The 23,612-nt window shown below is 37.9% G+C and overlaps 1 protein-coding gene across 1 annotated transcript in view; it reads left to right on the top strand.

The window, feature by feature from the left end:
* EFHC2 (EF-hand domain containing 2) overlaps window positions 1-23,612 on the top strand; it is a 194,393-nt gene that overhangs the window by 84,285 nt on the left and 86,496 nt on the right. Inside the window, exons 4-8 of the mRNA XM_016218528.2 lie at window positions 9,699-9,922; window positions 12,867-13,118; window positions 15,478-15,591; window positions 15,974-16,112; window positions 22,145-22,316. Coding sequence (XP_016074014.1) covers window positions 9,699-9,922; window positions 12,867-13,118; window positions 15,478-15,591; window positions 15,974-16,112; window positions 22,145-22,316 — 901 coding nt within the window. The remainder of the gene's footprint in view (window positions 1-9,698; window positions 9,923-12,866; window positions 13,119-15,477; window positions 15,592-15,973; window positions 16,113-22,144; window positions 22,317-23,612) is intronic.

The following is a 23,612-nucleotide window of genomic DNA, read 5'->3' on the forward strand; positions in this document are numbered from 1 at the left end:
CCTCAGCGGGAGGGGACCCAAAGTCAGCTCCACGTAGCTCCCTGCACTGCTGATCTCAGCAAACCTGGGTCAGCTCCACACTCCACCACGGCGCCCCTCAGGGCTGGTCACCGATCGCAGCCTCTCCGCACCAGGAGCTCAGGGCGGGAGAGCTTCTCCCCTCCCCCATGCCACGCAGATTCAGTGCTTTCTGGGGCTCAACACAATGCCCCACAGGGAGGCAGAGGGTCCCTGTGTGCGGCTGCTCAGTGCAATCTTCTGGTCCCTTACCAGTCTGGTGCCACACACTTTGGGACAGCCCTTCCTATGATTGGCACACTGAGCATTAGAAGTTGGTTGTGGCCGCCACTAGAAGCTTTGTCTCGCTAGGAAGGCACCGTCCTCTCCTCATGGACTCACCGCTCCCCTGGGTCCCTCTGCCCTGTACGCGGGGCGCTCCTTCCCCTCTTGTCGCTCCGGGTGTGGGGTCCCCGCTTTTGGATGCCATTCGCACTCCCGAGTGGCAGGAGTTTTGCAGCCTCCAAGCCTCGGGCTCGGAGCCCAGCACAGGCTTCAGGGGGACTCCCCCTTCTTGCACCCCCCTCTCTTACCGGACTCCGTGATGTGTCTTCAGTGCTCCTCACTCGCACTCCGTCCACTCAGGTATGTTTCTCTGGTTTTTCCAAGCTGCCTACATAGGATTTTAGGAGGAAATCGAGTCCGTGGCTGGGAGCAGGGGCGCTGTGCTGCTGCTCATAGGGCCGCCATCTTCCCCCTGTATGATCTTTTGAATGTATTCCTAAATTGAGTTCACTAATATTTCGTTGAAGACTTTTATATGTGTTCATCAGGAATATTGGCCTATAATTTCTTTTCTTTGTGGTGTCTTTTTCTGGTTTTGGAATTAGGATAATGCTGGCTTTGTAAAAAGAATTTGGGAGTATTCCCTCTTCTTGAATTATTTTATAATAGTTTGAGAAGGATAGATGTTAGTTCTTCCTTGAGTGTTTAGTAAAATTCACCTGTGAAGCCATCGGGCCCAGGACTTTTGTTTGTCGGGAGTTTTCAAATTACTGCTTCAATTTCTTTGGCTGTACTCTGTTCAGATTTTTTGTTTTTCTTGATTCAGTCTTAGAAAGTTATAAGTTTCTAGGAATTTATTTTGTCCAAATTGTCCCATTTGTTGGCATATGATGGTTCATAGCATATTCTTATGATCCTTTATATTTCTGTGATGCCAGTTATTTCTCTTTCATTTTTGATTTCATTTATTTGGATTCTCTCATTCTTTTTATGGATAAGTCTGGCTAAAGGTTTATCAATCTTGTTTTTTTTTTGAAAGAACATGCTCTTGGTTTCATTAATCTTTATATTTTTTTAGATTGTATTTCATTTATTTCTGCTCTGATTTTTCTAATTTCGTTTCTTCTACTCACTTTGAGCTTTATCTGTTGTTCTTTTTCTAGTTCCTGTAGGTGTAAGGTTAGATTGTTTATTTGAGATTTCTCTTCTTTCTTTTGTAGGCCTGTATTGCTATGAATTTCCCTGTTAAGACTGCTTTCCATCTGTGCCATAGATTTTGGGTTGCTGTGTTTTCATTTTCATTTGTCTCAAGGTGTCTTTATTTTTATTTTTTTAATATTTTATTTTCTTTTTTTCCTGAAAACCCTATGTTACTATAAGTGTGGGTTTTTTTTCCATTTCTTCTACTTTTAGATTGAATTAAAAAAATTCTGTTGCTTTAAATTCTTTTTTTAAAGGGCTATATATATTTTAATTAAAAAAAAATTTCTTTATTGCTGAAAGTATTACAGATATCCCCCATTTTTTCTCCTTTTATCTCCTCCACACCGCATCACCCCCAACCTCTCAGGCCTTCACCACACTATTGTCTGTGTCCATAAGTTATGTATATATGCATATAAATTCTTGGATTAATCTCTCCCCACCCACTCCCCCTCCCCTGCCTTCCCACTGAGATTCATCAGTCCGTTCCATGCTTCTTTGTCTCTGGATCTTTCTTGTTCCTCAGTCTGTCTTGTTTATTATATTCCACATATGAGTCAGATCATGTGAAACTGAATCAGGAAGAATCAGAAAACGTGAATAATCTAATAACTGATGAAATCAAAGAGCGATAAAAAAAATCTCCCAGCAAATAAAAACCCTGGTCTAGACTGCTTCACAGGGGAGCTATCTAATTCTTTAAGTTATAGGACTAAATAGTTAAATAAAAATTTTTCTTGCTTTTTGAGGTAGGCCTGCAGTGCTATGAACTTCCCTCTTAGGACTGCTTTTGTTGTGTCCCATAGATTTTGGGTTGTTGTGTGTGCATTTTCATTTGTTTCCAGGAAGGTTTTGATTTCTTCCTTGATCTTATTGGTAACCCTTTCATTGTTTAATAATATGTTATTTAGCCTCCTTGTGTTTGAATGTTTTTGAGTGTTTTTACTGTAGTTGATCTCTAATTTCATGCCCTTGTGATGTGAGATTCTTGATATGATTTCAGTCTTCTTGACCTTGCAGTGACTGGTTTTGTGTCCTAACATGTGGTCTATCTTTGAGAATGACCAGTGTACCCTTGAGAGGAATGTATATTCTGCAACTTTGGGGTGAAATGTTTTGTAATTACCAATTAAATCCATCTGATCTAGTGTGCCATTTAGTCACTGTTTCTGTGTGAACTTTTTGTCTGGAAGATCTATCCAGTGAAGACAGTGGATATTAAAGTTCACGACTATGACTGTATTGCTGTTGATCTCTCCCTTGAAGTCCTTAAGGTTATTATTGATAGGTCCTTATTTATTGCCATTTTAATTTTTTTATGCCTATGTTCCTCTCTATATTTTGTCTTATTATTCCAGCAGTCCCTTTAACATTTCTTGCAGTGCTTCTATTTCTACTTTTAATTACAGCAGTCCCTTTAACATTTCCTGCAATGCTAGTTTGGTGGTGATAAACTCCTTTAGCCTTTTTTTGTCTGGGAAGCTCTTTATTTCACCATTTATTTTGAATGATAGCCTTGCTGGATAGAGTAGCCTTGGTTTCAGATCCTTGTTTTGTATTACCTTGAATACTTCATGCCATTCCCTTATGGCCTGTAAAGTTTCTGATGAGAAGTCAGCTGATAGCCTCTTGGGAGCTCCTTTGTAGGTAAGAGATTGCTTTTCTCTAGCTACCTTTAAGACTCTCTTTTTGTCTTGAATTTTTGGCATTTTAATTATGATGTGTCTAGGCACGTGCCTCTTTGGATTCTTCTTGCTTGGGACTCTCTGTGCCTCCTGAACTTGTGTGACTTTTCCCTTCACCAGGTTAGGGAAATTTTCTGCCACTGTCTCTCCAAACAGGTTCTCTAATCCTTGCTTATTTTTGACCTCCTCTGGCACTCCCATGATATGAATATTGTTACATTTCATGTTGTCCCACAGCTCCCTTAGACTGTCCTCCTGTTTTTCAATTGTTTTTTCTTTTTGGATCTCTGATTGAGTGATTTTTTTCTACCCTTACTTCTAATTCATTGATCCTATCCTCAGCTTCCTCTAATCTGCTGTTTATTCCTTCCATTGTAGTTTTTCTTTCTGCTATGTCATTCTTCATTTCCTTCATAGTTTCCGTATCTTTTTTCATCCTGTTGAGCATCCTTACAATGAGTATTCTGAACTCTTTATCTGATAGATTTCTTATCTCCATTTGAATTAACTCTTTTTCTAGAGACTTTTCTTGTTCTTTCATTTGGGGCTTATTTTTTTGTTTCCCCATTTTGGCTGCCTATTTGAGTTTGTTTCTATGTATTAGTTAGTCCTGCTAGGACTCTCAGTCATTTAGGATGGTCTCTTGTTCAGTCCAATGTCAGGTACTGTTTGAGCATTGGCTCTTTAAGAGGGTGCCTGCATTTCCATCCATCTCTCCCTGGCAGACAGAAATCCAGCTGACTTTTACAGCCAGATGTTATTTGGGCACCTTTCTCAGTACTGGTGCTCTGGGCTGGGAAGCCCAGCCTAAGGTTTATTCCCCAGAGTCCTCAGTGTGAACCCCCTGCAGCTGAGATTTTCCTCTGGATCTTCAGCTGCTGCCTGTGAGAATCCGGCCAGCCCTCTTACACCTCTGCACTTCCTACCAGTCTATGTGATCTCCACTTTTCCTCCTTGGTTATGAGGTTACTCTCCAGGTCATCTTCAGTTGCAGTTGATTATTGAGGATGGTCTTTCTATATTTTAGTTGTAATTCCAGTTTGGTCCTGGGTGAATGTCAGTGTAGCTTTCACTTAGTTGGCCACCATCTTTAATCCTCCTCAAGGTATCTTTTGATTTCTTCCTTGATCTCATTGTTACCTTATTCATTGTTTAATAACATGTTATTTAGCCTCCATTTATTTGTGTGTTTTTCAGTTTTCCCCCCCTGTAATTGGTTTCTAGTTTTGTACCACTGTGGTCAGAGAAGATGCTTGATATGATTCAATATTTTTAAATTTGTTGAGTTTTCTTTTGTGGCCTATCATGTGGTCTATCCTAGAAAATCTTCCATGTCCACTTAAAAAGTGCTGCTTTGCATGTTTGTAAACAATGAATAGGTTACCAAAGAGATCAAGAAAGAAATCAAAACTTCCTGGAAACATGAAAATGAACATTCAACAACCCCAAATCTATGGGACACAATGAAAGCAGTCCTGAGAGGGAAGTTCATAGCTCTATAGTCCTACCTCTAAAAACAAGAAAAACTTCTAATAGACTTTCTAACCCTAGAACTCAACGACTTAGAAAGAGAACAACAAGAAAAGCCCAGAGTAAGTACAAGGAAGGAAGTAAAGATCAGACCAGAAATAAATAACATAGAGACTAAGAAAACAGTATAAAAGATCAATGAAACCAAGAGCTGGTTCTTTGAAAAGATAAACAAGATTGATAAACCTTTAGTCAGACTCATCAGGAAACAAAGAGAGGACCCAAATAAACAAAATCAGGAATGAAAGAGGTGAAATAACAATGGACCCAACAGAAATACAAAGGATTGTAATAAAATACTATGAAAAACTATATGCCACCAAACTGGACAACTTGGGATGAATTAGACAAATTCCTAGAAAACTATAACCTTCGAAAACTCAATCAGGAAGCGTCAGAAAACCTGAAGAGACCGATAACTACTGATGAATTTGAAGCAGTAATCAAAGGGCTCCCAGCACACAAAATCCCTGGCCTGGATGGCTTCACAAGGGAGTTTTACCAAACATTGAAAGAAGAATTAACACCTATCCTCCTCAAACTATTTCAAAAAATCCAAGAGGAAAGAACACTTCCAAACTCTTTTTATGAGGCCAGCATTAGCCTAATTCCAAAACCAGGTAAAGACACTACAAAGAAAGAGAATTACAGGCTAATATCCCTGATGAATGTAGATGCTAAAATCCTCAACAAAATATTAACAAATCAGATCCAGCAATATATTAAAAAGATCATACGCCATGACCAAGTGGGATTTATGTCAGGGATGGAAGGCTCGTATAATATTCACAGATCAATAAAAGTCATACATCACATAAACAGATTGAAAGACAAAAATCACATGATCATATCAATAGATGCAGAAAAAGCATTAGAGAAAATCGAATACTCATTTTTGATAAAAAATCTCAGCAAGGTGGGAATAGAGGGATCACACCTCAACATAATAAAGCCATATATGACAAACCTACAGCCAACATCATAATCGATGGGCAAAAACTAAAACCATTTCCTCGAAGAACAGGAACAAAACAGGTGTGTCCACTTTCAGCACTCTTATTCAACATAGTACTGGAAGTCCTAGCCATAGCAAATCATCATAAAAAGCATCCAAATTGGAAAGGAAGATGCAAAACTGTCATTATTTGCAGATGACATGATATTGTACATAGAAAATCCTGAATAGTCTCCACCAAAAAGCTACTAGATTTAATAAATAAATTTAACAGTGTAATAGGATACAAAATTGACACCCAGAAATCAATAGTATTTTTATACACCAATAATGAACTCTCAGAAAGAGAAACTAAAAAAAGAATCCCATTTACCCTTGCAACTAAAACAGTAAGATACCTAGAAATAAACTTAACCAAAGATATAAAAGACCTGCACTTGGAAAACTACAAGACACTGAAAAAAGAAATAGAGGAAGATATAAACAAATGGAAAAATACACCATGTTCATGGATTAGAAGAATTAACATCTTTAAAATTTCCATACTACTTAAAGCAATCTCTAGAATCAGTGCAGTTCCTATTAAAATACCAACAGCATTTTTCACAGATCTAGAACCAATACTCCAAAAACTTATATGGAACCATAAAAGACCTCAAATAACCATGGCAATCTTGAGAAAGAAGAACAAAGTTAGAGGGATGACATTACCAGATATCAAGTTATACTACAAAGCCACTATAATCAAAACAGCCTGGTACTGGCACAAGAACAGACATATAGATCAGTGGAACAGAACAGAGAACCCAGAAATTAACCCAAGCCATTATGGTCAATTAATATTTGACAAAGAAGGCAAGAACATACAATGGAGTAAAGACAGTCTTTTCAATAAATGATGTTGGGAAAATTGGACAGATACATGCAAATAATGAAACTATTCCACCAACCTACACCATATACAAAAGTAAATTCAAAATGCGTTAAAGACTTAAATGTAAGACATGAAACCATAAAAATCCTAGAGGAAAACATTGGAAGCAAAATCTTAGACATCTCTTGTAGCAATACGTTTCCTGATACATCTCCTAGGGCAAAGGAAACAGAGAAAATAAAGAAATGGGAGTACATCAAAATAAAAAGCTTCTGCACAGCAAAGAAACCATCAATGAAATGAAAAGGGAACCCACTGTATTGGAGAACATATTTTCCAATGACACATCTGATAAAGGGTTAATATCCAAAATATATAAGGAACTCATACAACTTAACAAAAGGAAGACAAACAATCCAATTAAAAAATGGGCAAAGGACCCAAATAGACACTTCTCCAAAGAGGACATACAGATGGCTAAGAGACCTATGAAAAAATGCTCAACGTCGCTAATCATCAGAGAGATGCAAATTAAAACCACAATGAGGTATCACTTCACGTCGGTCAAAATGGGTACCATCAGCAAGTCAACAAACTACAAGTGCTGGCGAGGGTGTGGAGAAGAGGGCACCCTAGTACATTGCTGGTGGGAATGCAGACCGGTGCAGCCACTATGCAAAGCAGTTTGGAGTTTCGTCAAAAGATTAAAAATTGACCCAGTGATCCCTCTTCTAGGAATATGTTCTAAGAAACCCGAAACTCTGATCACAAAGAACTTATGCACCCCTTTGTTCATAGCAGCGCAATTTACAATACCTAAGATCTGGAAACAGCCCAAGTGCCCATTCATAGATGAGTGAATAAAAAAGTTGTGGCACATTTATGCCGTGGAATGCTATGCCGCTGTAAAAAAAAAAAAAAGGATCTTTTATCCTTTGGGACAGCATGGAGGGAACTAGAAAGTATTATGCTAAATGAAATAAGCCGGTCAGAGAAAGACTAGTACCATGTGATCTCACTTACATGTGGAATATAATACACAAAATAAACTGATTAACAAAATGGTTCCAGAGACATAGAAGCATGGAACAGACTGAAGGATCTCAGAAGGAAGGTGGGGAGGAGAAAGTGGGCTGGGAGATATTAATCAAAGAGCTTATATGTTTATAAGCATAACCCATGGACACAGTTGCTGGTGTGGTAAAGGCCTGGTAGTAGAGTGGATGTAGGGTGTAGGGGATCAATGGACGTAAAAAGGGGACATCTGTAATATTTTCAACAATAAAGATAAACTTAAAAAAAAAAAAAAAGAAAACAAAAATAAAACAAAAAAAATAATTGCTTATGTGTTTTACACAATTGTTTTGATAGTAAGCTATAAAAATGCAACAAAAATTTATCAATTATATTCTATACCTCCTTTTTCAAGTCATAAAATTATGAATAAACCCTATTTGTGTTACTATGAAGTAAAAAAAAAAGTGCTGCTTTGGGGTAAAATGCTCTGAAAATATCAATTAAATCCTTCTGGTCTTGTATATCATTTAAGTCAACTGTTTCCTTGTTAATTTTCTGTCTGGAAGATCTATCTATTGATGTCCTTGGGATGTTAAAGTACCCTATTGTGACTGCTAGTGTTGATCTCTCAGTTATGTCCATCAAGACTTGCTTTATGTATTTAGATGCTCCTATGCTGGGTGCATAAATGTTTACAAGGGTTATATCCTCTTGTTGGATTGATTTTTTTATCATTATGTGAAGTCCTTCTTTGTTTTTTATTATAACCTATGTTTTAAAGTCTATTTTGTCTGATACAAATATTGCTATAAGAATTGGGACATTTTGAATTTATGCAGGATTCCCCTAAAGTACTTTCTCTTATACCCTACTGTGTCAGGGAATATAGAATCTGTTCTCAGTATGCTTGTAGTAAGTACCAGACCAAGAACTAAACACGCAATTAAAATAGTGTGGCTGGAGCTACTATAGAGGGACGCACAGGAAGCTACAGGGACACATAGGTGTGTCTAATTCTCTTGAAGGCAGTGGGTTGGGTTGGGAGCATCTTAAAAAAATACTGAAAATGTTTCTAAGATTCAATATAAAGTACTAATATTGAGTATTTTAAAAAGTATATGGAAGTGACAGTTTTACAAAATGTCACCATTTCTTAAGGTATTTTAGAGGGATGAAAGAGAAGTATCATTAAATGAGACCTTTGCAATTTGAAACCGAAAACCTGAATTGGTTGTACATCAAAACCAAACACATATTAACATTACAGTATATGCACACATACTCCGCTTGATTTGATCTTAAAGGCACAACTTCCTATCTCAAATCCTGCCTATTTATAATACCAAATGCTTAATCAAAGAAGCAAAGGAATCTTTTCTATAAAAGTTTTTAGATGTCGCCAGATCTGTCTGGTCATTAATCACACTGCTGGTGTCACAGTGACCTTAGCGGCTTCAGTCTTGAACGGCAGGGCACACACAGGTGCAGCCCTTCAAATGGTGAGGATGTGAAAACTACATCTGGCATGGGAAGCTCACACATAGCCCTCCTACTCAGTTCAAGTGGATTTCTTACAGAAAATGCCATTTAAGGTGGTTGGTGCTCACACCATTAAAGTTGTCCTCTCTGCCTTCCTCCACAGTGTCCTTTCAGAGACCTCCCACACCCTCCTCCTCTCACAGCTTAGAACATAAGACCTGAAGGGGCACCCAGAAGCTGGGAAGGAAAAGGCATCATCATAAGCTGTTGCCATGGCGAACTTAATGCCTTTTTTAGTGCATTCACATTGAGTGCTAGTGGGTGAATGTGACCATTCTTCTGGGAAAAGGCGTGATGGCAGGGTCTGGTGCATTAGGTCACTCTGTTTATATCCCCCTTCCACTCTAGTCTTTATGGTTTATTAAAGTTCTTCCCTAGTACCACTTAGGCAATTCTAATAACACATAAGACTGGTCTAATAACTCTGGACCTCAGAAGTCTCAGCTTCCTCTGGCTTCCTCAGAGATTGAACATATTAATGCTGCTTCCAAGAACCAGCCCTTTGCCCAGATCACTGTTATGGGGAAGCATTTGGGGCTATGACTGAGATGTGCTGTGACCTCTCCCTTGTTAGCTGCGTGATGAAACAATTGTATTTTATTTCACGCCATAGGGACTTTTATCCGGCGTCATCGGATTCCTCTCCCACCTCCTGATGATGGTCAGTTTTATACTGTGTATTGTTTCAATATCGACATAGACATTGTCTTTTATGGCCGGACTTTCAAGATTTATGACTGTGATGCATTCACAAAAAACTTTTTGAAGAAAATAGGAATCAAATTAAATCCCCCAGGACAGTGTCCAGAAGATCCTTACACGAAGATGCGGAGAGAGGTAAGAAGTTGATACAACCGTGAGTCCTTTTCTTCAGAATGAGAATCCCTTCAGGGAGTCAATAGAGGGTATTGGTACTTCTGAGGCAGATGTGAAAGAACTTTTGGGCTGTAGTTGCTGGAGTTGTCCTCTTTCACCTTTGGGCTGGAGGGAATGCTCAATGCTAGGAAGTCTCACTCACTGCCCCTGGCCACACTTTTCTCCATGGAGAGTCTCCTTTCTTGGCAGTAGGAGTCTTCAGTGAGTTGCCAACATGGGATAATTTCTAAGAGCCCACAGTTGGTTTTGTGGTCACTGAAAGCAGACCCACACTTACCTGGCTTGTCTTTTCCCATTTTACTTCCCTAACTCTGGGAAAAATCTTTGCTTCTTTTTTATGGATTTACGGAACCAAGCTTTGGGTACACCTTTTCCCTTTTCTCTTCTTCCTTGGGACTCCCAGCTTCCCTTATGGCGGCATCAGACACAGATGTCTGGGGGAGTGAGAAGGGCCACGATTTTTATGTATCCCCATTATGAAAGGAAAGTCTGACCCCAATTAGTGTAGAGAGGAAAGAATAAGTGTTAGTTGTATCATTGTTTTCTTTCTGAAGTTTTTAAAAAAATGATCCCATAGCCCAAATTATATGTCTTATAAAAGAATCTGAACACCCAAAAGGGCAAGTGTCATGTGGAAGGTCAGATACCTAGCCAGTCTTCTTTCTGGGATTTGAACTGAAATTATTTGCTTCTTACCATGATTTTCATTATTCTCATTTGTTTTCCTTTTTTCTTTTTATACAAAGTAAAATTCACAGAAATTAAGTATACAGTTGGATGAGTCTTAAAAAATACATACACACATATAATCTACACCCAAATAAATATATAGAACATTTCCATCACCCTGCCCTTCCAAGAAAGTACCCCCATGCCTTTTTCTAATCAATTCTCCCCTGCCCCCTGCAAGGCTTGACTACTGTTCTCATTTCTATCCCTATAGATTTGTTTAATCTCATTTTTATTGTTTCTAAAACTTGTAATTCATTTCCTTGCAGAAAGATAATATAAAATTTAGAATGAAATTCTCCTTTGATTCTGCTTTGATCTCTTGTTAAAAGCTGCATGTAAGGTTATTCATTTGTTCCTTCCTGATAACCGAAGCAGAAATTATTCTTTAATGTTATAGATATGCAACCCTCATGAAACATATATATCGTTGATCCTGGGGTATCCAAGGTGAAATCCTTGTGGCATTATACCTGTGTGTATTGGCATGCAAGGGGCTTTATGGTTTGGGTTCATTTTTATTTTTTCTAAATGTTCTAGATGAGAGTCTAGATAAGTACAAAATCTTTAGAATCAGCAGAAAGAACCTAAAGGAAATGAATCCATATGATTTATCACCCTTTACATATGGCTGCATTCATTCACTAACAGTTGGTATTATATGATAGTGAATGTGAATGATGATGCATTATATGAGATGCATAGAGCACTGTGCAGTTTCATGGGTTTATAAAGAAAAAATCTTTTGTGCCAGGAATCGAGAATAAATACCAAGAACATCCAAGAAATGTTTTAAGTCATTTCCTTTCAGATAGGGAGAACCATTTTAGCATTTATTCCCTAAGGGAGAAAGCTCTTCAATAAATACAGAAATCTGTAGAAAATTAGGAGTTTAATAAGAGGCTTTTATGTTGATTTTAATGCTTTTACTTCTCCAGTGCTTGCTGCATTGAAATGTAAAGTTAAAATTAAACAGTTTAACTTAAACGGAAAAGAGCCCCAATAGTATATAATCAATAATACATGTCTTTGAGGCCTTATAATGCTGAAGAAACATTTTTCAATCAATGAAAGTAGAGATCCCATAATTTCATTTAAATATCAAGGATAAGACTGGAGAGCCTCTGAAAGGCCATCGTGTCTCCCTGCTTTCTTAGGGTAAGTCTGCACATAGACTGCCCTGGTCAGGTACAAAATTTTGAAAATTTACACACCAGGATACATAAGTTGATGTGGAACTACATCTCCCTTGCCAATGAGCACTTTCTTATATAACAATTCTATATGGTTACGTCAGATAGAACGGGGCATTTTTGCTCCAAGACTGGGCTGGGAACATGCAAATGGCGAAGAGTTGCACCAAGAAGACTGCAGAGCTAGTGGTTCCTGGGTTGGGGGACAGAGCCCAGGCAGTGGTTCTGTGCCGACTGGGAAACTTTCCATTTGTTCTGCTTTTGTTTCCATGGCCTTTCAGATCCTCATATCTAAAGCTTTGGAGCAAAATAAAACCATGAATATATTTCTTCCCTTTTATCTTCACAAAAACCTTTGGATGATTAAGGAGGATATACAGATATGAATTTTCATTGAAAAGACAAACAATTTTTAATTGAGATAAAACTAACATAGATGTATAGATCTTAAGCATGCAGATCAACAAGTTTTGGAAAATGTATACCATTTAGCAACATGAAAATCAAGATATAGTATATTTTCATCACCCCAGAAAGTTCCCTTGTTTCCCTTTCCAGTCAACCCCCTACCAAGGGGCAATTGCTGTTCTAATTTCTGTCACTATACACTAGTTTTGTCTTTTCTTAAACAAGAATTTGAAGTCTTTGAGAAAAATCAGTTTTTAAAAACATTACAGAAATATATTTTAGTGTATTAAGGTAATGTTTAATATGGAAGAAAGCTTCCTGATACTTGATTGTATTTTTAAGGTTAAAACTGGTTATATGTACTGGTTAATATTATATAGACACATATAATATATACATATATAATATATATTATATATATAAAACTGGTTATATATTGATGTTGTTAGTTAAAATTTAAAAAAATATCATTGAATAGTCTATGGAAAAGATATCCTTATGTTCTTTGATTACTTGTATGCCAGAAGTGCTTACACCCAAACCACAATGATTATGAACCTTTTCTTCATTTTCAGACACTAGACTGCGTGCAACCTTTACATCCCTATGAGTCCTTTGACACCCTGAAACAGTTCCTCGAGTATGACAGAAAGGTTTTGCGTTTCTTCTGCCTATGGGATGACTCAGTCTCATTGTTTGGGGACCGTAGACAACTCATCTTGCATTACTTCTTGTCCGATGATACTATTGAAATCAAAGAATTGCTGCCCCACAACTCAGGCCGGGATCCTATGTCATTTTTCCTCCAGAGGGCAAAGCTACCCAAGGTGAGCAATGGACATTAAACCACTTTCCAAATTTGCTTGTGGGCTAAAAGACTAGTCATTCACTGGAATGTCATGTGTTATGACTACGTGATGACAGTTACCATATATTAGTGCAAGTGTTTAGAAAACTTTCATTTTGTGCCCTATATTAACATAAATCTTGGAAGGTAATGCAGAAGATATGACAAATTGGAGTTGGAATATTCTGAGCATAAGGCAAATAAAGGGAAAATGTCAAATGTACAAGAAATTACCTATTCAATATTGAGTTCACAATCGGTCTTATGAAGGTAAATGACTCTAGTAAAAAAATTGCTTATGGACTTGGATGGGACACTGGTCTCTGGCCTCTGTAGCCTACTGAGGAGATCCCATGGTGTTGGTCTGTGTTGCAAATGTACACACACACACACACACACACACACAGACACACACACACTGGAGTGATTCTTCGATCCCATGGTGTTGGTCTGTGTTGCAAATGTACACACACACACACACACACACACACACACACACACACACACACTGGAGTGATTCTTCGATCCCATGGTGTTGGTCTGTGTTGCAAATGTACACACACACACACACACACACACACACACACACTCTGGAGTGATTCTTCTGAGAGTAACCACCAGTCATCAAATAGCTAATGGCTAGCAGCAGTGACAGCTTTTGCATTTTATTTGCTATTAAAAAGAATTGTCAGACTGATTTCTACACATATTTATGGCTATTTGAGAGCTAACATAACTTGGGTACAGCCAGAAACGACATAAAGATAGGAGACCTGGGTTAGAATTGTGGTTCTGCACTCAATAGCTATGTGACTTTGGGCAAATCAGTTAACCTCTCTGAGTGTATTTCCTTATCTCTAAAATTCAGATAACGAAGTCTCCATCCTGAGGTAACTGTAAAGATAGAATGACGTAACATAGTAAAAAACACTATCGAAGGACCTATAAAAAACACCTATAAGGACAGGAAAACATAAAGGCTTTTTCACAGCTCTAAGTTACATTTTATTTCTTATTTGGACAAAGTAAAGTATTTTTAAATTTAATTCTTAGTGATACTGAAGAGTTTACTGTAACATTCATTTCTGATGCAAACAACTTCTGGTTATGTGGTCTACACAGGAGGCCCTCCCAGATTCTTTGAGCCCATAGGCAGAAGCCCTGCAGTATTGCTGGGAGGGGTGGTGGTGGTGGTAGGCAGGATTTGTTTCAGAGGGAGCTCTGGAGTATGGATAGCAGGTGGCCGGGAGATACCTGGGAAGCCCGTTTTTAGAATGGTTTTGAAAAATAGCCTGAATATAAAATAATAAAGACACATCTGACATTTGCAGTGTGCCTGGACATCAATTGCTTCATTTATTCATTCATTTAACATGTATTAATTGTTAACTGTATGTCAGCTCTAGGGTTATAGTGAGGGAGAAAATGGATTAAGCCCTACTTCATGGAGCTCACATTCTCATGGGAGAAAGATATAGTAGTGGTAGGTGTTCCCCGGGCACTCTCAACATCTTTTGAGAAAACAAGGAATAAGTACTGTTGTTGTAGTCACATGAAACTGAAGATAAATACCTGGTCCCAAGTCCTGTAACTAGTAAGTGGCAAAGAGAGAGTTTGTGTCCAAATATACTGTTTTCCTATGTTATGTGGCTTACTTATACCCTATACATAATAAATTCACACATTTGAACTTACATATTATGTCACATGTATCAGAGATGATTCAGATTTCTCATCTGAAATGTATATCAGCATATGATAAACTGATCACTGTGAATTTGTGTTAATTAAGGTATTTCCTGCAGCTCACACGACTGCTTGGACCACTTTCAGTGCATGTGTGCCCTGGCTCACTCTAGGCCACGGTTTCTGTTAGAGGCTGACCACACTGTATTGTTCTTGCCATCTCATCACGCTGCCTCTCTCAGCCAGCAAATGCCTCCTGAGTTCAGGATCAGGCAGGATGCTAAGCAGAGTAAAGAAAAGAAGGCAAGGCATGGTTTGTAGTTGAGTGAAGGGAAAAGATGACTGCTGATGAAGCAACCAGAGAACCACAAAAAGTGGTTTAATTCTGCGGTAGGTGCTATGGAACTTTGAATTAGGGACAGGTCAGTAGGATGAGAGAGGTCATGGGGAAGGATGGGGCTTTATGGATAGGTGGAATATAGTCCAGCCTGCAGGGGGTGAGGGAGCACAGGGACAAGTAGATAAAGAAAATGTCTTCTTACAGATGGCAGAGAAGAACCATATAATGCATATTTCCCACTTGAGCCCCTCAACAGGACCATCTTTGTGTGTAGACACCATGTACCACATCTTGCTTTGGTTTTGTCTTCCAGTATGGCCCACCTGGAGTCTATCAACCAGGAGAGGTAACAGATCGACTAGTTCTCAATGTGTATAGTGGCTATAGAGTGAGCCGAGTGCATGGCTACCTGTTGGATAAATACAAGGTAAGGAACTTACATTTTATTACTGTTTCTAATGTGACGTCCCTGGAACCTAAAGTGTGGAGTGAGTTACATATTCTTCTCTTGTGAGATTGATTGTGAGTGAAATGAATGAATATGTATTACATTGCTTTTTATTAATAATAAACATGCTTAAGTGCATTCGTAAATCTATGCCTTGCATTGCTGTTGGGTAGCACTACATTGTTAAAAGAATTTTTTAAAATGTTAATATCAACTAGTTGTCTTTTGGTTTGTTTGAATTTTAAAGTTTGGTTATAAGTGATATAATTGAGGTTTTTTTAAAATTTCTTTTTTCCTTTGGGAAGGGTTAGATCTTTGGAGGATCACTGGTGCCAACATTGTGTTCCTTTGTTTTTATTAGACGGGAAAATTAGAACAAGAGTTTTACAAAGATACTGACCTGTCCATAGGCACCACCATCAATGTGTGGGGAAGGAAAGTGCTCCTTTGTGACTGTGATGAATTTACGAAGACCTATTATAAGACTAAATATGGAATTGGTAAGTGATACATCTATCAATTAGAAAATAATATTGAAAACTTAGAATCTTTGTCCCCTAGTTAAGATTTTACTTTTGTTTTAAATGCTAAGCTCATAATAGCTACCATTTGTTGAGTATTTGCTACCTCCCAGGCATTTGATATTTTATTTTTTCCTATTCTAGAAGGGTAGGCTCATTATCCCCATTTTAGAGATGAAGAAACTGAGACTTAAAAAGGGCTAGCTTGTCTAAGGTCATGCGGCAGGTAAAGGATGAGCCAAGATTTGAACTTGACTGCCTGATGCCAGAGGCCTCCATTTTCCCTTATAGCCCTCTGCCTCAGTACAATATGGTAAATGTTTTGGCCAAACAATCAAAATGGAAATCTAAATGCTTTTCTTTTCACTGAATTCTTGCTTACCATAATGGATATAATTATTTGAGTTCTCTGGAGAGTTTTCTTATGCCAATTTGCTCTACCTTTCCTGGGGAGACACAGCCAGGTTTTCAGCTTCTTTCTTCCTAGATTTCAATTTCATTCAGGTTAGTTCAGTTCAAAATGAAAACCAGTGATTTATTAAACACCTACTAGGTGCCGGTCATTTTAGTTGACTATGGAACTATAGAGTTGAGTAAGGAATTTCTAGGCTGGTAGGGAGCAGAGACCTACAGCATGTTACACGGTGTTATGAGAGTCATAGAAACAGGTAGAGGATCTAATGTGAAGCCAGAAAAACAAACTCTTCATTTGTTAAACCTGCCAGCTAGCTCTGCACCCTTCCTGGGCTCTCTACCCTAGGCTCCAGGTACCTGCCGGGTGGTAGGCTAAGTGTAGATGGTGGGAGTTGCCAATCTTCCAGCCTGAGGTCTGGAACTGAGGTGGGGTATACTTACTTCTCTACTCTTTGAACCTTGGAGTAGTCATGTGAGCACACTTTCCCAAAGAATGAGGTGGAAGCCAGAGTGATCACAACTTCCTGAAAGACAAGGTGCTTCATCACTAGAATAAGATGAGGCCCTCCTATGTGTCTTGCTGTCCCCATTGCGTAGTATCCCTGGCCTCCTGGGAATCTTTACATTGTGAAAGAAGGCACACTGAATGCATCAAGGGGTTGGAATAAAAAAGACTTTCAATTTCACTCTTCAGTTTGTTAAGGGGATTTGTTCCACTGCATCTTCCTGCCAGATTAGTCAAAATGTGTGGGACTTATGGGGCCATATTGGTCGCCTTTTCTTATTTTATTTTCTAACATCAGTCCTCTTTGGAGGACACAGTTGGGCATATTTGTTTCGGGGACAGTGGGCAAGAGGCAGCCAGGAATGTGCAGGCGGTGGCTGCTGTCAAGAAGCTGCTAGTGACCTTTAGATCATTGGAAGGAGAACTTGGTCTTTAATAAATGTAGATGCCTATTTATAATCAAGAGGCCTTCAGTGTAGACTTGAAAATTTGAAAAAGATATATAAAAGATGAGTCACTGAAAACATTTTCTTGTGTCCTACTGACACATTACCTTAATATAAAGGATGTGGTAAAGGTTCTAAAACATCATATGATCCCTTAAACATAAAGCCCAACATTTGATTGATGTTTGTCTGTCAGCTTGATTTCGAGACTATAAAGATCAAATGAATGTAGTGCTGGAGAGACATGGTTCATTGTTTGTCTCTTAATGGGTTTGCAGGGAAATTTGAGAGGCAGAGTGAATTCACTGGTGCACTCCAAATCGAGCTATCCTTGGTTTCAAATGCCCTATGGTCCATTTCATTGAGCCCTAGTGCTTAATTTCTTTTTGCTCACTTCTTTTGTTCACTATATAAACTTACTATATTATGTGAAAAAAAGTAGTTTGTGCCTTTAAAGCTAATATAACATGAGCATTATGCATTTAAACAGAAAATTATGCAAATGCAAAGTTATGATGTATTTTATAGTCATGCTGACTTTTTATATTTCTCATAACGTATGTTAAAATATCCCATTTAGCAGACACTATTATTATACAACATTTCTTGAGTAACAACAGTGTACTTAATGTAACTAATAACTAGAAATTATATTCATGATGTGGGATAAGTGAGCATTGAAAAAATACTCTCTTACAATCTTTACATTTGCTTTTTCTGACTTTTTTGGTAAGGTTAAATTAATATACTTAATGTTATATAGATAGTTACTTTTGACATTTTAATTTTGTTTATAATTAATCTGGTTCTAAAACTCATAAGAATGACCAAATTCTATATAGTATATTTTGGTATCCTTGATGCGCAAACCAGGACAAAGTCCTATCAATAAGTATAGTTACATTTCCTTCCTTGTCAGTAATTGTGGTCATCAGAATACCTGGTGTCTCCACTCTATAGTGCCACAGAAAGGAGCTGACAAGTGCCACCAACACAGCTAAACACAGAGGAAGCCAGGGGGAGATTTCTAATGCAGTGCACAACTTTGGTGCTTTAGTACTTTCTCTTAACTAATGAGACCACAACATATTTCAGGGAAGAAAAAATGGCAGACAGAGTAAGAGAAGGAGTTGGCCACAGTCCCAAGAAAGGTGCTTGAGTGAGCTTTCTATTTATGTAGAAGCAGAGGGCTTGATAGAAATCTAAGAGATTCTAAGAGATATCTGTACCCCTGAGTAAAATACAATCTGACTCCTAAAAAGATGAGATTTTTGTGTGCATTTAAGTGTTCTAAGGAGAAGGTGATTCCATAGAATTCTTCCACAAAATAGTCTAGTGTAACCCCTCTGCCTCCACTAGGCAGCTTGGCTATCCCACTGGCCCAGGCTTATCTGTGGGCTGTAACATGTCACTCCCTCATTATTTCATGTGGATGAACACAGACTGGTAGATGGAGGCCTGTCTGACTTTCTTGTAGCATGAAGGTTGGAAAAGGCTCCACCAGGTGTTTCTCTCACTGAAGGGACAGGGATTTGAATGTAAACTATTTGTATTTAGAATTCCTTCCTTGGGTTATTATTTTTTTTGTCTATAAGAAGACTTTCTTATCAATTCTTAGTCACTGGGACAACCAAACTGGTAACAAGACCACTCATTCCCATTACCCTTCAACACTTAGTAGGCTGTACTGGCATTAAAGATGAGCAAAAAACTTAAAGGACCTTTGATTTTGTGGAGTCATTTCTAACCATCTCTGAACTCTTGGTGCTGGAAGCAGCAGGACATCCAAGATGAGAGTTTAATGGTCATTTGAGCAAATTAGCCATACCAAGGTACGGTGACAGGGGTGGAATTCTCGTCTCATCACATGACCTCAATAGAGTGAACAATTTTACCTTTTTTCCTCCCCTATGAAGTGAAGAGAATTGAGGATTAGATGATTTCTAAGGATTTTCTAGCTAAAGCTAGAAAATTATATGATTGACTAATCATTTGATTCTAAAATGAACATCCCAACAAAATCATTTGACCTGGGTGTTGGGTACAAGCAGAAGTAGTTTTACCTTGAAGTTAATAAAGTTAATGAATATGAAGCTTTATGGTTCTTCCTTTGCAGGGGCCCCAGTCCAAAGCTCAGGGCCTAATTTTGTCCTAATAACTTGGCATTCTTTGTCTTGAAAAGCTTCTCCAAATTATATAAGCTTCAGGCCTCCCTAAACCTGGGTCCATATCTGGGTTACTAGAGCATACAAAATGAACTTTTGAGGTAATTGAAGGCTTTCCCCAGCATTGTTTTCCAACTGAGATGGTGAATAGCAAATCACTGTGAATGAACATTAAGATTCTTTTTAAAAATATGTCACATCTTTGTAAATGTATTGGAATCTAGTTAGTTGTGGATAGACATTCAATATATATGTTTTTACAAGTCACTTGGAGTTAGAGGACTCAGACTATTTGAAAAACAGATGTGTCTCAAGATCCAGCAGAGTGTCAGTTTAAGAAGATATTTAGGAAGATGCTTTGTACAAAAATGTGTACTTCTTCATTTATTCACCAAATATTTTTTAACATCTAAAAAATGCAGGATGCTGGGATGATGGAAAACCAAAGACAGGAAACTTATTGAGGTGCAAGTACAAAGTGTTGTGAATGTAAGCAATTACCGAGAGAAATGATACCTCGAGTCAGAATATCCAAAAAGATTTATGTGGTGTTAGAACAGCCAGGCATGATGGAGTGGAACAGTTCTCAACTTTTATACACTAGATGGCACTGTGGGTGCAGAGGACCACTCTGAATTGGCTCTTTTGTTACTAAAATCTGTTGCAAAAATTATGTAGTTGAGAAAACAACACCGTGTTATGAAATCTGTAATTTTAAGGGGAAGTTAAGAATGCATTCTTAATTACTTTGCAATTCAATATATGTCCTCTTTTGGTTAGACTGCTCAGATTAATATGTAGAGTTGTGTATGTCTCCTGTTAGAAGAAAGTGATCATGCCCCAATTTTCTAAATATCACATAGAGCATTCCCTGCCATTCCTATGGTCCTCTCTGTGAAATGAAGGTACTAGTCGGTAGTGTGTTCCATGTAACAGTTAGCAATAATAGGGTCTACTGCAATTCTGCCTGATTCCAAGATCTGAACTTTCCTCTTTATTACCAAAGCTTCTCTTTGCCACAAAGACAGCAATAGGAGAGGCTCATGAGTCACTTCTTTATGGGCAGTCTGGCTGTCCCCTTTTCACTCAGTCAGTGAGAAATATTTGATGTTGTCTTCTGTGAACAGTTTCTGTTAGGATGGAACAGTAACTCTTTGGGGGATTCTGCTTGAGGGGAGTTCACACAAAGGCTGTGAGGAAGCCTAAGGAAATGTGAAATTTGAAAACATTTTCAAATTAGAGTTAGAAATAGCCTCAAACCCTTAACCTTTTAATCAGTCAGTATAAAAAGAAAGTCCTTCAATTTTAAGAGTTAGGTTGCCGTGGATGACAAATTGATGCACATTTTCAATTACAGAGGTGTGCACTAAATCTGAATTCTTCCATCTATTAGAACTTTGACAATGGAAAAAAAAAATCATTGCTTATGTGAATTTCTTTCAGTCCCAAATGGCAGCACCTCTCATGTTTGGGGAAGAAGTAGAAATTAGATTCCATGGGTTATACTGTTTTGTTTTAGGAAAGATCCTGGCATCTTTTTTGCCATTTTTGATGGGACAGACAAGCGATTTGGATCAGGTCAATGTGTTATTTGCTGTAGAGAGCACACTTGCTTCTCAGAGTTGGTACAGTCTCACAAATGACTACCTAAAAGCTTCTAGGCTATTATAGATAACTCTGTCTCCAACTCTCCTTTTTCACAGATGATAAGTAAATAAAGAAAACCAACATTATTTATTACTTAACACTCTTGTTGAGAGAGTGGGCACTGCTTATTTTAAAAGTTTTATTTGGTTGGTTGGTATTGGTTTAATTTTTAATTTTATTTTTTTGCTTTATCACTTTTTAATACAATTGCAGTCTATTTGTGGGCAGTAACAAGAGCAACCTGGGGAAGTGGTTGGTGACAAAAAATTTTGTTTTTGTTTTTTAATTAGATAGTGAAGGGCCATGGCCTGGAATTGAGTTGGGGGAAAGGGAGAGGGCTTAAAAAGTGCACACAGGAGGAGGGGACAGTGGATGGGAAAGGTAAAGGGCAGAATAGTCAGGAGCCAGTCCTGTTTGGAAAGGAATTTGATTAGTGAGTGTTGACTAAAGATATGAGAGAGCTAAACTACAGCTTAAAATAAGGAATGGGTGGCATAAATTTCTAAGTTTGAATTTTTATGTCATTGGAAAAATCAGGATGAAATAAATATTCAGAAATGGGATGTGATAACAAAAGATAAATGTTTACTTATTTGACATAGCTTCTTTTTTTCTTTCTTTTGAACCAATGACTATTATTGAGTGAGTTCTGTGGTTTTTGTAAACATGATTGAAACCTACCCTCACAGGATTTTGCTGTGTTTTGTTTGAATGAGTTTAAAATAGTCTACAAAGATCTCCATGTTCATCTTGAAAACATAACAAACCTTTCAAAACAGCCATAATCAGAACAAAAAAAATATTGATGTTTCATTTGCCTTTGTTTTGTTCTAGAGAACTTTCCCTCAATTTCATGCAAGGCTCCATCTCCTCCAAAAATAGAAAGGAAATTTCCACCTTATACCGGCTTTGGTTCTGAAGAGGATTCTCTCCGCTCTTGCATAGGCCTTGTGCCCATACCTCGTCCTAATCTGGAGGACTTCAGGAAGTTCATGGAAAAAGACAGGTGCTTGAGGGAACTATGATTTTGGTTTGATCTTTCCCAGATGTGTTTCAGATTTATAATACAGTCCCCATGATGACACAGATGACACTGAGCTCATCTAATTTCAAGTCCAGGGACATGTTATAGCTTTTTAATGAAGTGGATTAACATATAAGTATTAACAGGTTCTTACTTGAGTGGTTATTATATTTTCTCCCCAGTTTTACTGAGATATAATTGACATGTAACAGTGTGAAACATAATGATTTGATATATGTATGTACTGAAAAATGATTACCACAGTAAAATTAGTTAACATTCAACACTTCATATAGTTATAATTTTTTCCCTTGTGATGAAAACTTTTAAGATTTACTCTCAAAACTTTTAAATATACAATATAGTATTGTTAACTATAGTCACCATGTTGTACATTAATTACATCCCCAGAACTTATTTATCTTGTAACTGGAAGTTTGTACCTTTTGATCACCTTCATCTAGTTCTTTCATTCCCCACTCCCTGCCTCTGGCAACCACCAATCTGATATCTATTTCTATAAGTTTGTTTTATTAGATTCCACATATAAGTGAGATCATACAGTATTTGTTTCTCTGTCTGACTTATTCCACTTAGCATAATGTCATCAAGTTCCATCCTTGTATCAAATGGCAGGATTTCCTTCCTTTTTAATGCCTGAATAACATTCCATTGTATATATGTGACATGTATTGAATTTTCTTTATGCATTCATTTGTCAGTGGACACTTAGGTTGTTTCCATGTCTTGGCTATTGTAAACAATGCTGCAGTGGGGTGCAGATGGGGGTGCAGATATTTCTTTGGGATAATGATTTCATTTCCTTCAATTACATACGCAGAAGTGGAATTGCTGGATCATATGATATTTTTATTTTTAATTTTCTGAGGAACCTCCATAGTGTTTTCCATAGTGGCTTCACCAATGTACATTCCTACCAACAGTGCACAAGGGTTCCCTTTTCCCAAATCCTTGTGATTGAGTGGTTATTTTAATAAATGTCATCTGGAAGCACCTAAAATCATATAGTCAGTGGGATGGCCAAGCAGCCTTTAATATATATATATGCCTTTCGGTATATATATATTTCCTCATGATGGTCCCTGGGAAATGGTGTAGAGTAGGAGTCAGCAAACGTTTTCTTAAAGGGTCAGACAGTAAATATTTTCAGCTTTGCAGGCCATATGGCCTCTGTCACAACCACTTGACTCTGCAGTTGTAGTATGAAAGTAGCCACAGACAGTCTGTAAACAAATGTGTGACTATGTTCCAATAAAA

Source organism: Miniopterus natalensis, chromosome X (assembly GCF_054644295.1).
Source record: "Miniopterus natalensis isolate mMinNat1 chromosome X, mMinNat1.hap1, whole genome shotgun sequence".
Taxonomy (NCBI): Eukaryota; Metazoa; Chordata; class Mammalia; order Chiroptera; family Miniopteridae; genus Miniopterus; species Miniopterus natalensis.